Source organism: Lacerta agilis, chromosome 3, assembly GCF_009819535.1.
Source record: "Lacerta agilis isolate rLacAgi1 chromosome 3, rLacAgi1.pri, whole genome shotgun sequence".
Classification (NCBI taxonomy): domain Eukaryota; kingdom Metazoa; phylum Chordata; class Lepidosauria; order Squamata; family Lacertidae; genus Lacerta; species Lacerta agilis.
The window spans coordinates 101856733-101878796 of record NC_046314.1 but is presented as its reverse complement, the minus strand read 5'-3'; the positions used below and the strand labels follow the sequence as shown (position 1 = coordinate 101878796).

The 22064-nt window shown below is 44.2% G+C and overlaps 1 protein-coding gene across 1 annotated transcript in view; it reads right to left on the bottom strand.

The window, feature by feature from the left end:
• ANAPC1 (anaphase promoting complex subunit 1) overlaps positions 1–22064 on the bottom strand; it is a 57736-nt gene that overhangs the window by 4480 nt on the left and 31192 nt on the right. The window contains exons 25-45 of the mRNA XM_033144980.1: positions 21783–21961; positions 21022–21248; positions 18399–18517; positions 17612–17883; positions 16822–17056; positions 15836–15927; positions 14997–15131; positions 14376–14458; positions 13768–13846; positions 12624–12698; positions 11148–11224; positions 9464–9554; positions 7808–7861; positions 6506–6699; positions 5391–5477; positions 5082–5199; positions 4837–4914; positions 3727–3794; positions 2154–2292; positions 1308–1394; positions 409–504 (exon numbers count right to left, since the gene is read on the bottom strand). Of these exons, the coding sequence (XP_033000871.1) occupies positions 409–504; positions 1308–1394; positions 2154–2292; positions 3727–3794; positions 4837–4914; positions 5082–5199; positions 5391–5477; positions 6506–6699; positions 7808–7861; positions 9464–9554; positions 11148–11224; positions 12624–12698; positions 13768–13846; positions 14376–14458; positions 14997–15131; positions 15836–15927; positions 16822–17056; positions 17612–17883; positions 18399–18517; positions 21022–21248; positions 21783–21961 (2585 nt within the window). The remainder of the gene's footprint in view (positions 1–408; positions 505–1307; positions 1395–2153; positions 2293–3726; positions 3795–4836; positions 4915–5081; positions 5200–5390; positions 5478–6505; positions 6700–7807; positions 7862–9463; positions 9555–11147; positions 11225–12623; positions 12699–13767; positions 13847–14375; positions 14459–14996; positions 15132–15835; positions 15928–16821; positions 17057–17611; positions 17884–18398; positions 18518–21021; positions 21249–21782; positions 21962–22064) is intronic.

Here is a 22064-nt window from a genome sequence, read left to right as displayed (position 1 = left end):
ATAAATAATAATAATAATAATAATAATAATAATAATAATAATAATAATAATAATTTATTTGTACCCCACCCATCTGGCTGGGATTCCCCAGCCAATCTGGGTGGCTTCCAACAAAGATTAAAAATACATTAAAATGTCACGCGTTAAAAACTTCCCTAAACAGGGCTAATCGGAAAGAAAGCTTAGGGGGAGCTTGCATGATCAGTGTCCCAAGGTGGCGTGATTCCGCTACGTCTACTCATTCATGCAGACACATTTCCATAGGATAAAAGATATATTGCGATTACAAATGCAATATAGGCTTCTTGTCTTTGCTTTCTCAACGGGCAAAAACCAGCAGGAAAATAAGCACCCACGAGGAAAGGCACTCTTTGCTGAAATGAAAAGGATCGCGCAGCATGCTTTTACCTGGTCAATTGCGATGTAAGCAGGCAACATTTCGGGATTCTCCTGAGTAACACACTCGTACAGGATAGAAGAGAAAAGGTCGAACACTTCCTGTTTCTAAAAAAAAATAATGAAGAGGTAATTCAGGAAAAAAATACACCATACATGTTGCAATGGGTGGGGAGCCAGATGTTACTGGAATATAACTGGAATCCAATAATAATAATAATAATAATAATAATAATAATAAATTATTTATTTATTTCCCCAACCACTCTTGGCGGCTTCCAACAAAGATTAAAACTACATTAAATCACCAGTCATTAAAAACTTCCCTAAACAGGGCTGCCTTCAGAGGTCTTCTAAACGTCAGATAATTGTTTATCTCTTCCACACCTGATGGGAGGGCGTTCCACAGGGCAGGCACCACCACCAAGAAGGCCCCTGGTTCCCTGGCATCTGGAGGGCCCCAAGCTACCCACACCGGGATACTACCTACTCTGCTGGTACCTTAATTTAACTTTGGAGAGGCTGATTTTGTCAACTGGAATGCGAATCGCCCCACCCATACGTTCTTTTATTTTTAAATTCCTCCTGTGCAAAACCAGGATACTCTAGTCTTCCCAAAGCCTTTCCGTAATTTCCAGCGATTGGGCATTTATACAGGCATGCTGTCTCTGAGAGTGAGTGGAGTTTAACTATATACATATAAAATAGATGCCTGTTTTGTTATCTATCCAGTTGGCTAGCGCAATCTTTCATGGGACCTGTTCGCACATCATGTGTTTTTTTTGAATCCAGCTCTTGGCACATTTTGCTATCTAGAGCATCAAGTGGTTTTAAAAGCTCTTTCGTCGTCATCTCTGCCGAAGCCTGCCTTTTAATTTTTTTAAAGCTAGGTTCTGCACCTGACAACTTACTTGCCCCGTGTTTGCAGCCGGTTTGCAGAAATAGTCGGCGAATGAAAGCAGTGCAGGGTCAGATGTAAAAGCAGAAATAGCTTCTGGCTGAAAAAAAGGAAGGTGACATTTAAAATTAAGGATTGTTTCCTTCTTTGCGGTTCATGGGGAAAGTGCAATTCATACAACCCTTCCCCACCTCAGCCTGCCACCTCCCAGACGAATGGTCCAGCCGTCTTGGAAAAAAAAAAAACCCATAATGGAGATAACACTACCCCTTAGCAAAAAAGCTCTGACCGGAAAATAGATTCATGCAGCTGAAAATCTTGCTACCTTACCAGCACAGCTGAGCCAACAAAGTTGTATCATTTCAGCCCTTTGGGAGAGAATGAGATTTTGCACCGACGTGAGGTGCCACAGAGGCCAAAACCTGGGGATTTGGAGTCTTCCCGGTGGAATTTGCACTAGAATGGCAGCTGCCTCTCACAGCTTGTGTTAATTTTCCAAAGATGGCCTTTCCCTCACAACCCAACGGAAAATTCAGGTTTTTTCGCTTTTCGCTTGTTATAGCAAACTTTTCCAGCAGGGGGCCGGTCCACTGTCCCCGAGACCTTGTGGGAGGCCAGACTATATTGGGGGGGGGTGTGTGAACAAATTCCCAAGCCCCACAAATAACCCAGAGATGCATTTTAAATAAAAGGACACATTCTACCCATGTAAAGACACACTGATTCCTGGACCATCTGCGGGCCGGATTGAGAAGGCGATTGGGCTGGATCCGGCCCCCGGGCCTTAGTTTGCCTACCCATGTTATATAGTTTATATTCGTTGCCGCTTTTTTCACTCAACATTGGCCGTAAGGACTACCTTGAACGCACGGGCATCCGCATTCCGGTGAGTGACAGTCTGCGCCAAGAGGCTTCGCCAACCCATTGGGTCCTCTTTGTATGAAAGCTGCCCAGCCCTCAGTTTTACATACAGGACTCCATCTTTTGAAAGAATTGATCTGCAAGAAGAAAGGAAGGTTTGGGGTTTTTTTTTGTTTTGGATTAAGAAGTTATACATGCTAATTCACATACCTTGAGGACAGATACCGAAGCATCACTGCACCATGCAACACCTGAAAGCATTACAAACTCCACACTCAGTTCCCTACCACAAATGCTGAGGTGAAGCAGTGTTGTTTTATTCTGCGGAGTTTGCTTTTGAATTATGGTGCTGGAGGAGACTCTTGAGAGTCCCATGGACTGCAAGAAGATCAAACCTATCCATTCTTAAGGAAATCGGCCCTGAGTGCTCACTAGAAGGACAGATCCTGAAGTTGAGGCTCCAGTACTTTGGCCACCTCATGAGAAGAGAAGACTCCCTGGAAAAGACCCTGATGTTGGGAAAGATGGAGGGCACAAGGAGAAGGGGATGACAGAGGATGAGATGGTTGGACAGTGTTCTCAAAGCTACTAACATGAGTTTGGCCAAACTGCGAGAGGCAGTGAAGGATAGGCATGCCTGGCGTGCATGGTCCATGGGGTCACGAAGAGTCGGACACGACTGAACAACAACAACAACAAATACATTTATATCCAACATGGAACTCATTACGTTCCCAGGTGGGCTCCCATCCAGGTAACTGGCCAGACGCACACCTGCTTAGCTTCAGCAAGGTGGCTGCATCATGAACCCCATATGCTATGCATTACGAGTTGTTGGATAAGGATATCTGCAGGCCTACTGCCATGCAGATGATGAAAGAGAAAGCCAAGAAAAAATGGCGGGGAGTAAATGTCACAAAATGGGAAAGAGCTATGAAGGTTAGTCAGTGACCCAAAAAATATTTCAAAAAGGGGAAACCAGATTTCCTTGAAGGTCTCAGATAGATTTCTTTTTTTGAGCAGATTTCTTGCTTTTTTTTTTTTTAAGTAGGAACACCGTTTTGAGGGATTGGTTGGCTATCTGCCCTAGATGCTTCCAAGAGTACTAGTCATTTGATTTTATTGCCTGTTTTCACCCTGCTGGTATATTAGCAAACCTGATGAAAGTGTGCGATATTCCTGTTGACTGTTCTGTCAATTTTCACACCGTGTAACACCTTCGTTCCGGCAGTCTGCACTGGATCCATTTTATAACAGGCACAGAGCTGGATCTCATGTGAGTTTCACGTGCAAAAGGGAGGAAACGTCTTCTCTGCTTTGCAGAAGATGGGAAAAATCCACAGGTGTTCCACACATAGGAGAAAATTGCTGGATCAAGGTTGACACACACACACACACCAGTTAAAAGCTGCATATCTGCTTAACACCAGCCACTGGAGAATTCCTACAAGCAAATAGGTTTTCCAACAATTGCAGCAGCAGCTTAAATTTGGACTCTGGTGTGTCTGCAGTGCAACCGTAATTGTGGGCTGCTACACTGTCATTGCAAAAGCTTCATCAGGACTACTTACTTTAAATGGTGTATGCCTCTGCTTAAATCAATCAGCAGTTCCCAGTATCGAGGGCCTTTCACTCTGATCTGGAAACATAAAATAAAAATAAAAATCAGTTACACAGGGAATTATACATATTGGATGGGATCAAAACACCATGGGCACAGGTGTCACTCACATCCAGGGACTTTTAATGTCCTCCCTTCCATGACCCACAACATGCATGGTTTATTAGACCTCCAGGAGCTATATTCCCTAAGTCACAAAAGATGCAGCTGAGATGACATTCCACCAATGATCTTTCCATTCCTTAAACGGAAATCCAGAGCGGGACTGCAGGTGCAAAATAGTGTTTTTTTTGCAAACCAAGTTTAAAAGCGGAGTTCTTAAACCGAGCAACCTAACCCCAAGCCCTGTCTCCACTAATTCTCATGGTATCGCACCCTACTTTCTATAAAAAATATCAAACCCATGTCATAAGGTGGCATGCCGAGGGACTATAATATTTCCATCCGTTGCATCTTGGAATTACACCCTGAGTGCTTCTACCCCCACCCCCAGCTGTGCTTGTTGAGGCTGGTGGGGGTTGTAGACCAAAACAGCAGGAGAGGACCCAGTCAAAAAAGGCTGCCATAAAGATAGGATAGATAAGATATTGTCATTGTACAAGTACAATGAAATTGGATGCCAACCCATACAAACAAGTTGGGGGGGGAACAGTTTCAGCTGCAGATACATATACATACATACCCATCAAAACTCTCCAAGGTCATATTATCTAGTTACAGCATTTAAGATGGTTATGGCTTTTGGATAGAAACTGTTTTTTAATCTATTTGTTCTTGATTTGATTGTTCTATATCTCTTGCCTGAAGGCAGTGGTGCAAAAAGACTATATCCAGGATGAGATGGATCTTGTAAAATATTTTTAACTTTTTTAAGGCAATGGGAACTATATAGTTCCTCCAAAGATGGGAGGGAATGACCGAAAATATATTGGGCTTTGTTTATGAATTTCTGGAGCACCTTCTTCTCCGTTACTTTACACATGGAAAACCAAGCACAAATACAATATGTAAGAATGCTCTCTATGCAGCTACGGTAAAAGGCAGTTTCTCCATCATATACCTGCTTCAGTAAGTGGAGTTCGGGAAGAAGAGTGGGTGCCATCAGTTCCTCAGTTGTTTCCTCGTACCACTGAGTTCCCTTTGGTGGTTGGGGGGGGGGGCAGAAATACAAAATAAACCGCACACTTTAGTCAACCTATATCACTGAAGAAAGCACATGACAACCACGCTGGCTCAGAGGGACTGTGTATATTCTGCCCCCACCCTTTCGGGTAAGTCCCCTTCACCCCACAGAATCAAGTCTACCTTGTAGGTAACCTCCAGCAGTGAGTAGCAAGGCGTATCTGTATCCACGTCCACAGGGACAAGGAGCCTGGGCTCTGCTGCCAGAACATACAGATGCCGCAAGGCCTGGAGGTGATACCTGGGCATACAAAGAGTGCAATTACTGCAGGAAGGTTATTTTAAGGCTCCGCCCTGAATCTAACTGCATTCAACAGGCACCGGGAAACTGAAGTAAAGCCTCCCAAGGTGCAGAACGCATTGTCTGTTGCTGGGTCAAACCGAGCTTTCCTAAGATCTTTGGTGTAACCAAATCTGCTGGTTAAGCCTTACCTGTTATCTGTACTGTGAACTGGGAAGTGAGGATACACAGCACAAAGCAGGGCAGCGATGGAAGAATTTGAAGTGCTAAGCGAGTACCTGTGCAAAGAAAGAATATAGATGCAATAAAAGAAAATGGAATTGGTGCTTATCCCTGCAAAGCAGAAATCAAGCGCAAGTTATCAGAGATATTCATTTCTAACAACAAATGTCTGCTCTGTAGGGCTGTGCAAGGCAGCCCTAATTTAGTTGCAATGATCCAAATCGGGCCCCAGACCAATTCAGCCCCCAAATCTAAACAGAGGTGTTGCAGACTCCTAACGCTTAATTAAGCTTCTAAAACAAAATTAAGCACGCAGTCGGGGGGGGGGGAGAGAGAAGGAGAAGACATGCCACCAGTGAGTCTTACCTGCATCATCTCCTTCCCCCACCCTCTTCTTTGCTGGCTTACAACCCCTCCCCACCATCACTTTTGATAAGACACAAATCGCTCCAGGTGGACCCGACCTGGGATTGCCTCAGCATGAACAGGACAAATTCCAGATCCGCCAAATGAGTCCGGGGTCCAGGATTTGTCCAGACCAGATGCACAGCGCTACTGCTCAGCACCTCAATTTTTTACCAGACACCTTCCTGTGTTTTTAACTCCTCCCTGCACTTCTGAGTCCTTTAAGACTGGAAATTGCTTCTTCTTCTTCTTTTTTTAAATAAAAAAGGCCAAAGGTTACCTCAATATTGCAATTTAGTGGTATAAAAATTTTCATAATAAATATTAATAACAACACAACAATATCTACTTTGGAAGGGGGAATTGTGGACGTTTACAGTGGTCCCCCGCTAGACAAATGCCTCGCTAGACGAAAAACTCGCTAGACTAAAGGCATTCGCTAGTGGAAGGATGTCTCGCAAGACGAAAATGTCAATGGGCTTGCCTTGCAAGATGAAAAAAATTCCGATTCCCCCCCCCCCCCGGTCAAACTGCTCTTCCCCCCTTGGTGCTTCGCAAGACGAAATTTTCGCTATACGACAGCACTCGCAGAACGAATTAATTTCGTCTTGCGGGGCACCACTGTATATGCATATTCACTTTGAGGAGGAAAGGCTTCCCTTTGAAATGACGTCATTACCTTCCCCCTCCCAAAAAGAGGAGCCCGAGAGCCATATGATGCGCCATGTGGAACCCGTAGTTCATCTCCCCACCAGTCTTCTTGTGCATGAAGCGGCAGAGCTGGAGGACCTTCAGGTTTCCCGATCCCGCCATCACCATCGCAAGGGACATCAGCACCACACTCAGGCAAGTCTCCAGGTTGTAGTGGCCTGCCTTAAATATGTACACAGAGGAGGCAAGTGGTCAGTTCCACTTGTATCTCCTAAGCAGGCAAGCAACACAATCCCAGGCTCGGGAACAAGGAAGGTCTTATTCAGAAATTATTATTATTATTATTATTACTACTACTACTATTACTACTACTACTATTACTACTACTACTACTATAATAATAATAATAATAATAATACCACCCTTCACCTGAAGACCACAGGTCAACTCCACAGCATAAAAATGCAGAATGAGAATGTAAAATACACAATAAAAGCCAAAGCAAACCAATAACATCCCTCCCACAATCCTATGCATAGCTACTCCCTGAGTTCAAAGGGACTTACTCCTAGCTAAGTGTGTGTGTCTGGGTTTTGAAATAAGGACAACCATTAAGGTGTCTGTTGTAACCATTCCCCACAGGGGGAGAGGCTGCTCCTTCATCTAAATTGGGAGCAGGCAAAAGGTAAGTCAGAACTCTTGAGTGGTTTACAGCAGGTCAGCAACGGGGTTCCCAAATCGCCGAAGAGCAGCAAAACGTGTATCTAAATCGGGTTGCCGAATTGAATAAACTTTCAGGGGGAACCAGGAGTTGTTTTTTGCGCGAGAGGACGGTGAGCTCACTTGGCAGCCCCAGTCCCTTCCCCACTTGGAAAAACTTCAGTTCGTCCAAAAAGCAGTTCCCATTTAGAACTCAAATAACCCTTGTTTAGAATAGCTGCACTGGTTTCCAGGTCATTTGCAGGCCCCATTCAAGGTCCTCAGGTGTGCTTAAAGCCGTAAACGACGCAGGCCCCAAATATCTGAAAGACCACATCCATTTCCCTTCTCAAACTAAAAAAAATTCCTTCCAGTAGCACCTTAGAGACCAACTAAGCTTGTCATTGGTATGAGCTTTCGTGTGCATGCACACTTCTTCAGATACCAAACTGTTTTCTTCTCAAACTGTCTGTTTAGCTAGCAGAAGGGTAGGTTACTGCAGTACTTGAGGACGTGTGGGGTCAAGGTAATGGTCCAATGATCCCTCCCCCCCCCAAAAAAAATTCAACCAAAACAACATTATAAATTATTGGATTTTAGTATTAACAATAGCGAATCTGGAGAAACTTACTATAGAAGCCGTAGCCGAGGACAAACACTTCATGAAATCTTTTGCAAATGTGTACTAAATGGAGGAATTCAAAATTGGCACATGTCAGGAAAGCGCAAGAAACAACCAAGGGGCAGGGAGTGAACCTGGAGTCTCAAGACATGCAAACCACTCACTCTTCCACCCTGCCCATAAATCTCGCCCATAAATATGCATCCTTCATTATTTTTTCGTAAGAGATCAGAAGAGACCTGAAAGCCCCCTGGCCCTGAAGCAAACACTTCTAAACCTATAACCCAGAGGCTTCCTCAGTTTTTGCCCCAGTTTCATCAAACCACACACACACTCACACTGCAGCCCCCCTTTGCAACCTCCCGGAAAACAAGTTAAAACCGTGTTTCTTCCAACAGGCACCCTATAATGTTCTGTGACTGCAATTCTGAACTTTATATTATTGCAGTAACAAGACTGCAGGTTACTTTTAAGTTATCTGCTGCTACTGCTGCTGGCCCTTTGTGGATCCGTGCGCTGCCAGCAGAAAGCAGGCATGAGCTAGTTGTCCCAAGCATGAGATGCTGAAATGTCACTCATCATTATGGCAAAACCACCCGCATGGCTCAAGCAATGGAAGAGCTGGAAGAAACATCATTCCCCAACCCTTTTCTTCTTTTAGAATAGGGGTGCGGAACCTGTGTCCCCTCCCTAGAAGCTGTTGGACTCAATCAATTGCCTCTAGCTCCGTTTAGCGGGGAGCTTATTGATGCTGGGAGTCATTGTCCAAAAACATCTGGAGAGTCGCAGGTTTCCTACTCCTGGTTTAGCATGTATCAACTTCCATAAACTCCCATCGACCACAACTAGCTTCAGCAGCCCCGAAAAGTCTCTGAAGGTCACTCTGAACCTGCCCACACCTACAACCGGAATGTTATTTCCCTGATAATCTCTCAAGTGTAGGTGGTGGGAGTCCAGTTGTTTCTTGGATACTTTGGGGATCAACCTTTTGATGGTACTCCAAGAGACGATGGACATAACAAAACACCTCAAGTTTTCACAGGGACCCTGCAGTCACAACACCTTGAAATTGACATAGACACAAAACAGATGGAAAGTGGGGGTTTGGGGAGTCATAAATTAAGTGACCTGGATTTGCATATTTCTTTGAGATTACACTATAGAGTGGGAATGGACCACAATGGTCATCCAGTCCAACCCCCCCTGCAATGCATGAATCTTTTGCCCAACATGGGGCTTGAACCCACGACCCATCCCTGCAAGTCTACAAGTGAAATTAGAATATCATGGAAAAGTCCATTTATGTAAGCAATTGTTTTCATTAGCTACTGGAGTTTAATATATGAGATAAGACTCATGACATGCAAAGCGAGAAATGTCAAGCCTTTGCTTGTTATAATTGTGATGATTATGGTGCACAGCTGATGAAAACCCCAAAGTTGAAATTGTTAATTTGGGGTTCTCATCAGCTGTACGCCATAATCATCACAATTATAACAAATGAAGGCTTGACATATCTCACTTTGCATGTCATGAGTCTATCTCATATATTAGTTTCACCTTTTAAGTTGAATTACTGAAAGAAACGAACCTTTCCACGATATTCTAATTTTTCGAGTTTCACCTGTATGATAATAAACTCTGACCAGCTACTGATGCACTTACCAAGCAATTAAAAGCAGCTAGGTTTTCTGAACCGGCAAATCGAAAACCCAAAGACAAACAGGCCCCAGCGATGATGTAGACATGAGCCTGCCTAAAAAGAAATGTTTGCCATGAGGTGTGTCTTCATATACAGTTAAAAGATTATATCAAATTACACTGGCTTCCACTTCCTCTCTGGTTAAAAAAAACATCATGCAATTGCTTGAGCTAACTTCTGCAACAAGAAAGCCCCAGAGAAGAACATGGGAGGGATGAAAGGAATGCTCGCAAATAGCATTTGGATGCTGTTGCTACACACTCTTTTCCATGAATTTATCCGGTGACTCAGCTGTAATGTTCAAGGGTCCAAAACAACATGGAAGTGGTCAAGCACATGGGACTTTAGAACGATAAACCGGGGCTTCCATTGATCCAAGCAACTGGACCTGCCCATGTGGCTGTGGACCTTTAAACGTTACAGCGGTGCTGTGGGATGACCCTGCAGAAAAGTGGCACCCGCAGTGCAACGGTAACATTAAAAAAGGACTTGGGACACGGAATTAAAGATGGTTTGGGAAAGCAATCTTGATACAACCTTGTTTATAGGTTTATATACAGGTGAAACTCAAAAAATTAGAATATCGTGGAAAAGTCCATTTATGTAAGCAATTGTTTTTACTAGCTACTGGAGTTTAATATATGAGATAGACTCATGACATGCAAAGCGAGATATGTCAAGCCTTTCTTTGTTATAATTGTGATGATTATGGCGTACAGCTGATGAAAACCCCAAAGTTGAAATTGTTAATTTGGGGTTCTCATCAGCCGTAATCATCACAATTATAACAAATAAAGGCTTTGCATATCTCGCTTTGCATGTCATGATTCTATCTCATATATTAGTTTTACCTTCTAAGTTGAATTACTGAGAGAAATGAACCTTTCCACAATATTCTAATTTTTCGAGTTTCACCTGTATTTTCAAGAGGTTGTTCTCATATTGCTAATACAGTGCAAAAATGCAACCGAACCCTGGGGCTTTGGGACTAGATGGATGGAAGGAAAAAGGAAGACTGGGAAAAGCACTTATTCAGTGTGTTCCTATCAACTTCCAAAAGCTCAACAAGCGGAAAGAGATGCCTGCACACGATCATCTGTAAGGGTGCCTGATCGCAATACATTTGCAGTACAGGCATTCATGAGTGTTCAATTCACGCATGCATGGGAAAGCAGCAGGGCTGTTGCGCTTTCCCACACGTCAGCAGTTAGCCGGGAGTCTCAGCAAAGCCCTGCTGCACCTCCGACTCACGAGGAGACTTTCTCCAGAGGGGAGCAGGACTTGGCTGAGTAGCTCGGCAGACACGCGGGGAAGAAGCTTCCCCGCATGCCAGCTGTACAAGACCCGCTGCCTCTCTGGCTCACGTGGATCAAGGGGCCTGACTCCATATATTTTTATTTTATTTATTGAATTTATATACCGCCCTATACCCGGAGGTCTCAGGGCAGTTCACAAAAAAGACCACAATATATAAAATAAAAATAAAAACAATATCCCAATAATACCCCCCCACACACACACAGATCACAAGCAGCAGCCATGCTGCAGAACCTCCCACACCCACTGTCTAGGGGCCCCGAGTTCGTCCTTTGCTATACCTGCCCAAGGAGTACAGGAAGTAGGAATTGGTCCCATTTGATTACTTACGCCAGAGTCTCCAAATTCAGGTCTTCGGAAGAAGGCATTTCAGTCGCATGAAGGGATACGCTGTTCTCCCTCACAATCTGTGAAAAACAAGCCAGCAGATGCAGAGAGTCATTGCTGTTTGTGCAAAGGCTTCTGTAGCTTCGTGGATACACTTTACTCTGGTAACCTGTTATTCCATTACAGATACAATCTGTAAGTATCGCATGTCTTTTATGGAGACTAATGCAAGTTACAGCTCACTTCTACACATGGTTAGCTGGAATTAACTTCCATGAATGGAGCTTGTTCTCAAGTCAGCATGCCTAGAATTTGTGCAGTTTGTCTTGTCTACGCGAAATAACATGTCAGCTACATGCATGTCTCTAGCCACAAAGTGTAAAAGCCTTTATTCATGTAAGGAAAAAAATGGAGGAAACCAGAAAACTTGGGCAGTTTTGCAGGTCTGCCTGCTGGAAGCATCCCATGCATTTTCTTTAGTTTATTACTCTTTAGCAAGGAGCAGAAAAGGTGAAATTATCAGCTGAATCCTATGAAGAACATATGAAGAGCCTACAGGACCAGGCCATCTAGTCTGGCACCCTATTTTTGCAGTGGCCGATGCCTATGGGAAACCCACAAGAGCACCCTCCCCTCCTGCGGTTTCCAGCATCGGATATTCAGAAGCATTTCTGCCTCTGACTGTGGAAACAGGGCATAGCCATTTGCAGCTAGTAGCCATTGATAGTCTTATCCTCCATGAATCTGTCGAATCCTCTGTTAAAGCCAAGCTACTTGTTCACTTGCTCCCATGGACTGCAAGAAGATCAAACCTATCCATTCTGAAGGAAATCAGCCCTGAGTGCTCACTGGAAGGACAGATCCTGAAGCTGAGGCTCCGATACTTTGGCCACCTCATGAGAAGAGAAGACTCCCTGGAAAAGACCCTGGTGCTGGGAAAGATTGAGGGCACAAGGAGAAGGGGACAACAGAGGACGAGATGGTTGGACAGTGTTCTCAAAGCAACCAACATGAGTCTGACCAAACTACGGGAGGCAGTGGAAAGATGGAGGGCACAAGGAGAAGGGGACGACAGAGGACAAGATGGTTGGACAGTGTTCTCAAAGCAACCAACATGAGTCTGACCAAACTACGGGAGGCAGTGGAAGACAGAAGTGCCTGTCATGCTCTGGTTCATGGGGTCACGAAGAGTCGGACACGACTAAACAACAACAACACTTGTTCACTGGGCAGAGCAAAGTGCTTGCAAAGGAACTGCAGATACCTGCAAACAACTTGTGCATATCCTGGTTTATTAAGTCAGAGGCATTATGTTGCAAACCCGGTCACTGTGTGCACTAGAATACTCCTGGTCCTCTGCAACAAGTGTCATGAGGCACCCTCATCCAGACCTGTGGATATGTACAGGGTTCCCCGAAGGTAGAAATTCCCTGAACTGCTGGCTTCGTGTAACAGTTTAGTTGGAGGAGGGCTACTTACTTGTGGCACATTGCTGTCAATCCACTTAGAACTGGGCAGAATGTCATCCCACAAAATCAAGCAACGAGCAAGCGTCTGCAAACAAACAAACAAAGAAGAGGATCAGAACAGAGTAAAGGAAAGCGAGTTGTGATGAGTTCAGAAATCGTGTAAGAATTCCTAAGCAATCAATTTGAGTTGATCAGGAAGTAATAGGAACTTCTGTTTCAAGCTTAGAACCCAAAAGCACCCTGCAATTCTTAAGACTTGTCGGAGAAAACACAAACCCTCTTTCTCAGCACGGTGTAATAATCTACGCAAGCATTCTATTTTGCAAACTCGGTTTGAATGATTTGTGCACCGTTACACGACCAGACACTGGCTTTCATAGTCTGCGGCTGGAGTGTTAGATCGGGGTTCAAATCCCCACACGGCCATGAAGCTCACTGGGTGACCTTGGGCCAGCCACGGTCTCTCAGCCTAACCTACCTCACAGGGTTGTTGTGAGGATATAACGGGCAGGCAAAGAACCAGATATGCCACCTAATAATTTAACAAGAGCATCCTGTTTAACTTTCTGGGTTGCACTTCTGGGCTGCCTTTTTCGCTGCTGAAAATCACCCAAGAATATATATATATATATTTACAAGCAATTTAGCGGACATTTTCAAGCGCAACCCAAGCTTACATTGCCAAGTGATGAGCACACAGGTGTTTTGGCTTTGCTGAATATTGCACTTCTGCTGGCCACATTTGGCCTTGCATGTACAAACTTTCTCATATGCAAAGTGACTCTAAAACTGGGACAGCATGGAGATTTGGTGGTTAAGAGAGAGCACTGTCGTGTGTGTGTGTGTGTGTGTGTGTGTGTGTGTGTGTTTTCTTAAAAAGATGAATGGCAGGAACGGCAACCAACATGTGTCCAGACTGAAACATGCAAAAGTAATTCATACAATTTATTTTAACAGATTTGCATAAAGTAAACCCAATAAAAGGTAAACAGCTTAGAAGCTTTTTGTTGATTCAGTGGAATATAAACCTTCTTTTAAAAAAAACTTCAATAAATAAGGAAATTCCGTTTTGAGCAAAGGGCATTGCAGAAGAGCAAAAAACAAAAAACAAAAACAAACAAACAAACACCAACAACCCCAAAATATGAACATACCTGTAATAATAGAAATTCTGGTTTCACGAAGTCCAACAAATACATGGTATCCGGAGCCCGAAGCCAGTCGGCAATGGACCTAGCAAAAGGCAAGTAAAAGAAATAAAATGAACAGAGTTCTGAATTACAATGGCTTGCTTAGGGAAGCCTGAAGACATGCTTCAGCAGAGCACATCTTGAATGGCTGAGTTTGCTTGCTGCTTTTCTAACTTCCTCTCTAATTTAAGTTGCAGAGGCACAATGCCAAACGCTCAGACCGAACTGCAAAGCTTCCTTGCATTTATTGAGTGGCGTGTTCCTCCATCACATACTGGGGACTGCCTGCATTGTGATGCGTTGCAAGTACCTTTAAGCATGAAGTCCTGTGATTCTAAAAGGCTACGTCTCTTACACATAAAGCTCCTTAATACGGTACATCTAGAGATTGTAAGTGCTGTAATGCGAAGGAGATTATGCGTTGAAATATTTTAGTTGATATTTTAGAATGTAAAATGCCATTTTATTTATTGATTTGTTTTAGCTTGTGGGCTTATAGCCGAATAAAGAATATCTATCTATCTTAACTCATAGATGTAAGTACACATAAAGCACGATTCCAAACCCAATACCTGTTGTTAGTCTTTAGGTAGATCATCGCTAGCGCCAGAGTCGCCCCTGGGCAAGTCACGTCCACATTTATGGTGTCTCCTTCCTGTAAAGAATAAAAGCAGGGAGATAAATCAGCCTGAATGCTAGAGAATGATGTCGCGCACGCCGCTTTTATATTTACTTAACTTTCGTTCCACTTACAAATGGCTTTCCGTAAAATATCTCAAAGCGATTTCACAACAACGTTGCTTTGTGAGGGAGGTGGGCCAAGGGAAACCTCTGAAGGTGGTCTGATGGGACTCCTGCCCCCCAAGAAAAGCAGGGCTGAGCCTAACCAGTGACTGAGATGGGAGACTGTCTTGGAACTCCACTCATGGTGCTCTGAGGTCCCTTGAAAAAAGGTGCAAAGAAACGAACCAACCTATTCCTTGACGGGGAGAAGTTGCAGTGCACAAAGTGTGATCCTTGCAGTACTCAAAGTTTCAGAGCATCAGCCCCTGGCATCTTCAGGTAGGGCTGAGAAAGACCCCCTACCTGAAACCTTGGGAAGATGCTGCCAGCCAGTGAAGAAAACAGGGAGCTAGATGGACCAACAGTCCGACTCGGAATAAGGCATGGTTTAAGAAAGCTAAAGTGCGCACCTTAATCTGGTAGCTTGGAGACTTGTGCTTTTCACGGTGCATTCCAGCTTGAAACCGCCGGTGGCCGCCAACCATATACTGGTAAAGCTGCTCAGGCACGTTGAGGTCCGACATGCCTATCAGGTTGCTGCCGTGCTGCAGGAGGAATGGAGAGCAAAGGGTTAAATCAGCCCTATCCTGTTCTACAAACGTGTTTGCGGCCCAAGGTGCCTGAAGCACGCTCAGCAAACAAACAGGTGCTGCATTCGGATGAAAATCTAGCAAGCAGTCCAGCATCTCTCTCTCTATCTCACTCTCACACACGTTCCCCAAAAGAGACTATTGCCAGCCATCATTTTGCTTTTATCAAAGCGCGTTTTAATGTTTTCCCTTCAAATTCCCTTTTTCATATTCTCTAAAGGTCAAGTTTCGGTTTTATGTTCTTGTGATAATAGAACGATTGAAACATTTCATCATAGAGTGTTTATTTGCCCTTTATACTGTGCTGTCTGGAAGAATTTATTGTTACCATTAATTCACAAATTGCCTGCGCACCCGGCAGATTTCCAACTTACTTTTTTATTGCAAGATACAGATCAGTTTGTAACTTTACAAATGGCAAAAATTTTAACTTCCGTTTTGACATACAAGAGACATAATGGACTGCTGTTTAGGAGCTGAACTCTCCTTATAATATTTATCTAATTTTACATGCTTAATAAGTATTTTATTGTTACCAATTTTAAATCAAACAGTGCGTGTGTATTTCCCTTGTATTTGCCTTTGTTTTTTCTATGAGCTTAAAGCTGAAATAAAATCAATCAATTGATTGATTCCCCAAAAGAGAGAGCTACACTTACCCCGAGGCAAACCATGCCCAAAGCTAAGCCAGCAGCTAGCGAATAGGACTCTCTGTCGGTGCAATACTCCATTTCAGGGCCTGGGGGGCGCCCTTAAATTTAAAACAACAACAACAACAATAGAAAGAAAATAGTTGATTTTTACTCAGTTAAATATTAACCTGAATTTTAGTACTGAAAAGCTTAAAAAAAGGTAAAGGGACCCCTGACCTTTAGGTCCAGTCGTGTCTGACTCTGGGGTTGCGGCGCTCATCTTGCATTACTGGCCGAGGGAGCCAGCATACAGCTTGCAGGCCATGTGGCCAGCATGACTAAGCCGCTTCTGGTGAATCAGAGCAGCGCACGGAAACGCCATTTACTTTCCCGCCGGAGCGGTACCTATTTATCTACTTGCACTTTGACGTGCTTTCGAACTGCTAGGTGGGCAGGAGCTGGGACTGAGCAACTGGAGCTCACCCCGTTGCGGGGATTCGAACCGCCAACCTTCTGATCAGCAAGCCCTAGGCTCAGTGGTTTAACCCACAGCGCCACCTGCGTCCCTTCTGAAAAGCTTAGATCACTTAAAAAAGATTTTAAAGATTAAAATCTTTAAGGAGGTTGTCCAAATTGGCCCCTCATTTGTCTCTGATAATATGATATTGAGCAAAATATGCTGAAAAGCTTAGATCACCATATTTTGCTCAATATCATATTATCAGAGACAAATGAGGGGCCAATTTGGACAACCTCCATAAAGATTTTAGCCCACGGCAGCAAAAATATAATCTATCCATTCGCACAACTGCAAGGAGGTCTCCATGAAATCATTCGCGAGGGGAAGCCAACACAGCGCTCGCTCCAGATGTTGTGGACTACAACTTAGCTCCAGCCAGCATAGCCAGTGGTCAGGTCCAGTAACATCTGGAGGGCACCTGCGTTGGCTACCTGCGCAAAGCATTCATGACCCGGATGCCGCCCCAAGAGATTTCCTCCCCCTGGAGCTTCACCTATTTCCGACAGCAGAACCTCGGCCGTGTGCCTGTGAGCCGTGCCTTGGTACACCAAGCCGATCCCTATCACGGCTGCCACTTGTACATTGTGAGGCACATCCAGTTCGGTGGAAGTCGGCGGCAGAAGAGCAGGGATGTGGATGCTGAGCAGGCGAGTGATGGACATGTCCATGGTTCCCAGCTTGGCGGCTGAGACCCCAAGCAGCAGCCCAATACTCGTCATTTCGTGGCCCTGCCAGGAGAAACAAACGCATCCATCAGGTGCCTTTTTTGAATGGGACAAATGCACAAACGCTCACTCATGAGCTGCACCCCAAACCGAAAAGCTTGAGGCCATGTTTCAGGATTCTTTTATTTTAACATACACCACACACAAACAACAAGCACATACTGTTTGGAGGGGACCCTTCCTTGCCCCTCATGACTAAATTTTTTTAAGGGGTGTGGGGAACTGCAGCGGTTAGGGAGGAATTGGCAAAGATCTAGTGCCTTGCCTTGCACAAGGAGAAATGCTTTTCACCAGTGCGAAGTCGTCGTTGATAAAACCATGGTTTGCTGCAATGCAGTAATGACGATACACAGTTGCTGGTCTGCCTCTGGAGGCAGAACTGCCGGGCAAGCGGAAAACAAAGGCATGACAAGCAGGCTTGAACTGTGGTTTGCCTGTGTGTCTGGGTACTAAACTACGATTAGCAGAAACCATGGTTTGGCATAACCACCTGACTATAGTCAGAAATACAAAAATCCTGACATCCTCCTCCCTTTGCACTTGGGTCAAGCGTCTCACCTTTGTCAAGTAGTCGTGGATGTTGAGTGTGGCGAGCTTTGTGAGGTGGCCGTTCAAGCCCAGGGCCATGAGGAAACCTGCATATTCATTGGCTAGTTCGGCATTTTTGGGTTTGTTGTAGACGATCCATGCAGAATCAATTTGAGAAGCAGGCGCGATCTTCAGTCCGGCAGCAACGCCATTGTGGAAGTTGGCCCAGCAAGCCATGTTCGGAGGCACATCTATGTTCCCACTGTTGAGGTCCACCGTGGTATTCCTAGGAGGAGCCCGGCCTACAAAGTGCAAAACGACCAACTGCATGTGAATCAGAACCGTAGAAGAAAACCCCTTTCTGCTTGGGAGGGCTAAGCATAGTTAGCTGCGTTGGCGTCACAGTAAACTATAGTTATCAGCAAACATCAAACTGACTTGTGTTTTATATATGCTGTAAGCCAGCCACATGGGTGGGGTATAAATAATAAAATTATTATTATTCTTTATTATTATGACAGTGGCCTGGTTCAATTGCTGCTTCTGGCCATGGAGGCAGAGCATAGCCAGCACAGCTAGCAGATACAACCCTCCTTCGAGGAACAAACTTGCTATAAGAGCTACTAATTTTTGTTCCTGTTGTGACTCAAATTATCCCTAAATTTCCTTCCCTCCTTCAGATTCCCCCACTGGCTAATCCAGAGGAGTTTCATGGATTTAATGCGACAACGGTAGCATTGTAGAGCAGGCAGTGCTATCTCTGTGTGCGCGCACGCAGGTAAATCAGGTTATCATGCTAAATATTGCAGGAACACACCTGTCAGGTTTAATTTGGGAATAGGCAACGGTTCTGTTGGAACTGGATGGTAAGAGAACAGAGTGAACATTCCTCTTCCCAAAGGCAGAGCCATCGTCCGCTGACACAACTGTAGTAGCCTTTGGTGAAAATCAAACACAGAAAAGAATGCAACAAACAATATTATTCCTTTTTAAAAACACACACACACACACGCTTATACCAACCAGTTAACTAAATTATGTTACAATCAACTTTGAAGCGGGCAATAAAAAGCTGTAAGAATATAAAATACAAATAAAGAAAGCATTTCTGTTAGTGTTCCGAATACATCTAGTGCTTTTTTCCTGGGGGGATGCAGGGGTACGCATACCCCTAAACATTTTGTGAATCTAAGTTCGGCTTCATTGAGGGGCAGTATTTCAATTTGAGTAGGAAAATGAGAGTACCCCTAAACATTTTTTTAAAGAAAAAAAAAGCACTGCATCAAACATTCCACCAATGTGAAATATGCAAAGCAGATAGGAAACGTGTGAATCTGTGGACTGGGTGACAGATGAACACATTAATTTTGATTTCTCCATACTCTGTTCGTGAATATTTTATGGCGGGCAGCAGATTGTGTGAATGGAGTCTACTGAAAAAGAAGAGTTTGAAGTGATGCAAGGAGAGCCAGTGTGGTGTAGTGGTTAATAGCGGTAGACTCGTAATCTGGGGAACCGGGTTCGTGTCTCCACTCCTCCACATGCAGCTGCTGGGTGACCTTGGGCTAGTCACACTTCTTTGAAGTCTCTCATCCCCACTCACCTCACGGAGTGTTTGTTGTGGGGGAGGAAGGGAAAGGAGAATGTTAGCCGCTTTGAGACTCCTTCGGGTAGTGATAAAGCGGGATATCAAATCCAAACTCCTCCTCTTCTTCTTCTTCTTCTTCTTCTTCTTCTTCTTCTTCTTGTCTGTGGTGGCTGGTCTGCAATGGCCCAGTCACTCATATGCAAGTCATCAGTTTAAGTCATCCAGTGAGATATTAAATATAGTCTACCCTGCTTTTTTCTTCCAGGCTAGGCTTCTTTGTCTGTGGTCTTAGGCTCAAGATGGACCCTGTTTCTTTTCCCATCCTCTCTTTTGGAAGACAAGAGAGAACCCTCCAAACAAACCAGCTGTGATCTTTATGTTTTGATTATGCCTGGGGAGGCTTCCACAGCTATTGCCTGTGCCAAGAGCTCTTCCAGATTGACAGGTCTGCAGAGGATTTGGCATGTCAAGTGGCAGAGCTACCATTGCGCTAAAACAGAGACATCAAAGGTGCTTCCAGACAACCATGTTTACTGAAGGTTCATCCCAATTTGTTTGCAGGGAGATGACATTTGCTATTGAATGCATGGGCGTACCCAGCGAGGGGTGGGGTGGGGCCAGCTGCCCCCCCCCCCGAAGCAAAAAAAAAAAAAAGGTTATAAAGTGATGAAACGAAACAAAATTAGGTAGGGCGATGGCGAATTATCAGTTGTTTACCACACTGAAATGGTGTAAAAACAGAGAAGTATCTAGAGCCACCTAGCGACTGGTAAAGGAATCTGTGTCAGCCAGCCAGTGGGATTCAAGGGAGGGAGAGGTCTCTAGTGGGCTCTAGCAGAGAGAAGAGGGAATCTTCTAGAGGGGTCTAGTGAGTTCCGCGTCACTATATAAACTGAGCCGCCCACCACTAGTTGATCAGTATTTTAAGTGCTTTCCCGTCCACCACGGCTACTGTTGAACGATCTTTCAGTACCCTTCGAAGGGTAAAGACCTGGCTCAGAAGTACAATGGGAGAGGACAGACTGACTGGGTTGTGTTTGATGAGCGTCCATCGAAAATTCTTCAAGGAAAATCAGGACTGGATTGAAACGAAAGTTTTGAACAGGTTTTCTTCGAACCCAAGAAAATTGATATTAGTATAAGACATGTAACTAGAATAAAAATAAAAATAAAATTCAAGCAAATAATTGTAATAACTACCGTAATAAAGCACTGCTATAATTATATATAATTTTCTTAAAATTTTGGTTTCATTCGCCTTTTCCGTGCTGAAATGTCACAACCTGAACGACCATGGCTTGCCCCCCCCCCCCAGTTTTGATCCTGGGTACGCCCCTGATTGAATGCATGTTCCTTACGATTTGTTTGTGGGTAGGTTAGATGATGTTGCATCAGGGCAAATGCTATACAATGTATTTCCCTGTCACTTTCCTTACTGCAGAAAGTCCAGTCTTTGGCAATCTGTGGGTTTGCTGCACCAGAGCTCCCAAACAACAAGTTTTGCATCCTGAACTTGCCCTGTGAGACCTGCATTGCAGGAGGTCGGGACTAGATGACCTTTTGGGTGCCTTCAAATTCTACAATTCTATGATTCCATTAATCCCACTCAAAAACAGAGACAGTCTGAAAGTGCACCCAATCTCAAAGTTGCAAAAGAAAAAAGCATTTCCGTAAGGAAACTTTCTACTGAGCTTCCCGACTGCCCAATCCCATTGCTGATCCCAGCATGCTTAGGACCTTCCCGTGCCTGGAAGCACTGCTAGGAAGCCTGACTTGGGCAAACGTGGGGATCTCTGCAGTGACACAATATGACACTCCGACAAACAAGCTTCTAGGAAAGCCAACAATTTACCGGTTTTCTTTTTCTTCTATATATTCGTGGTCACTGACTTCTGGCATCTGAACTACATTGACACGGACAGGGTGAGCACTCTGCAGAAGTCTGCGCACCTCTTGCACTCTCAGGTCTTCGCTCCATATTAGTGACATCACTTCCTGGTTCATATCATTCATTCCGTCGTCCTCCTCTTCTGACTCTGCTGTTGAGGGCATTTCGGAGGAGAGCACCTGGGTGTCGGACTTTTGAAGAGAGAGAAATTGTACTTTCAGTGGGGAAAGGTTGGAATGTTTGAGGCTATATATTTAAGAAAAAAATGAGTACTGTAGGCAAAAAACATAACAGATGTACATAAGATTATGCAGTGTGGAGAAGGATCACAGAGGAAAGCATTCCTCTCCTTCTCAAAATACTAAAACCCGGGGCCAGCCAATGAAGATGAATGGTAGGAGATTCGAGATAGGTAAGAAGAAACACTTCATCACACAGAGCATAGTTAACCTATGGAATTTTCTATCACAAGACATAGTGAAGACTACCAACTTGGAAGGCTTTAAAAGGGGATTAGACAAATGCATGGAAGATGCATATCCAAACATTTGAATTTCTCCCCTTTTCCATAAAAAGGCATTCTTGGTAAAACTAGAAATACTCTTTCACTTTAATATAAACAAATGGAAAGCCAAGCACAGGCATTAAATCTCAGAAACGATTTTAAGGAATCTTCCCAACTTTTCTCTGGAAGATACTTCTCTGCCTTCTGTTATGGTACTTACAGCTTTACACTTTGGCAAGTTCCCCTCGCACGCCTGTTTGGAAAGATCCTGGCGGCCAATCAGAAGGCAGACTGCTTCCGGCCAGTCAGAGGCGGGCTGCTGTCGGCAGTGATATATCGCATCTCTGATAGGAAGAGCAACTCCAAATGGCAAAGACTCCAGATCTCTTAATGTGAATCCTAATATCATAAAGGAAACAAACCTTGGGGTTACTTTGCATGCTAATTTCTACAAACCCATCTTATGTCCAAATATACACATTACTGCCTGTAGGCACAAAAG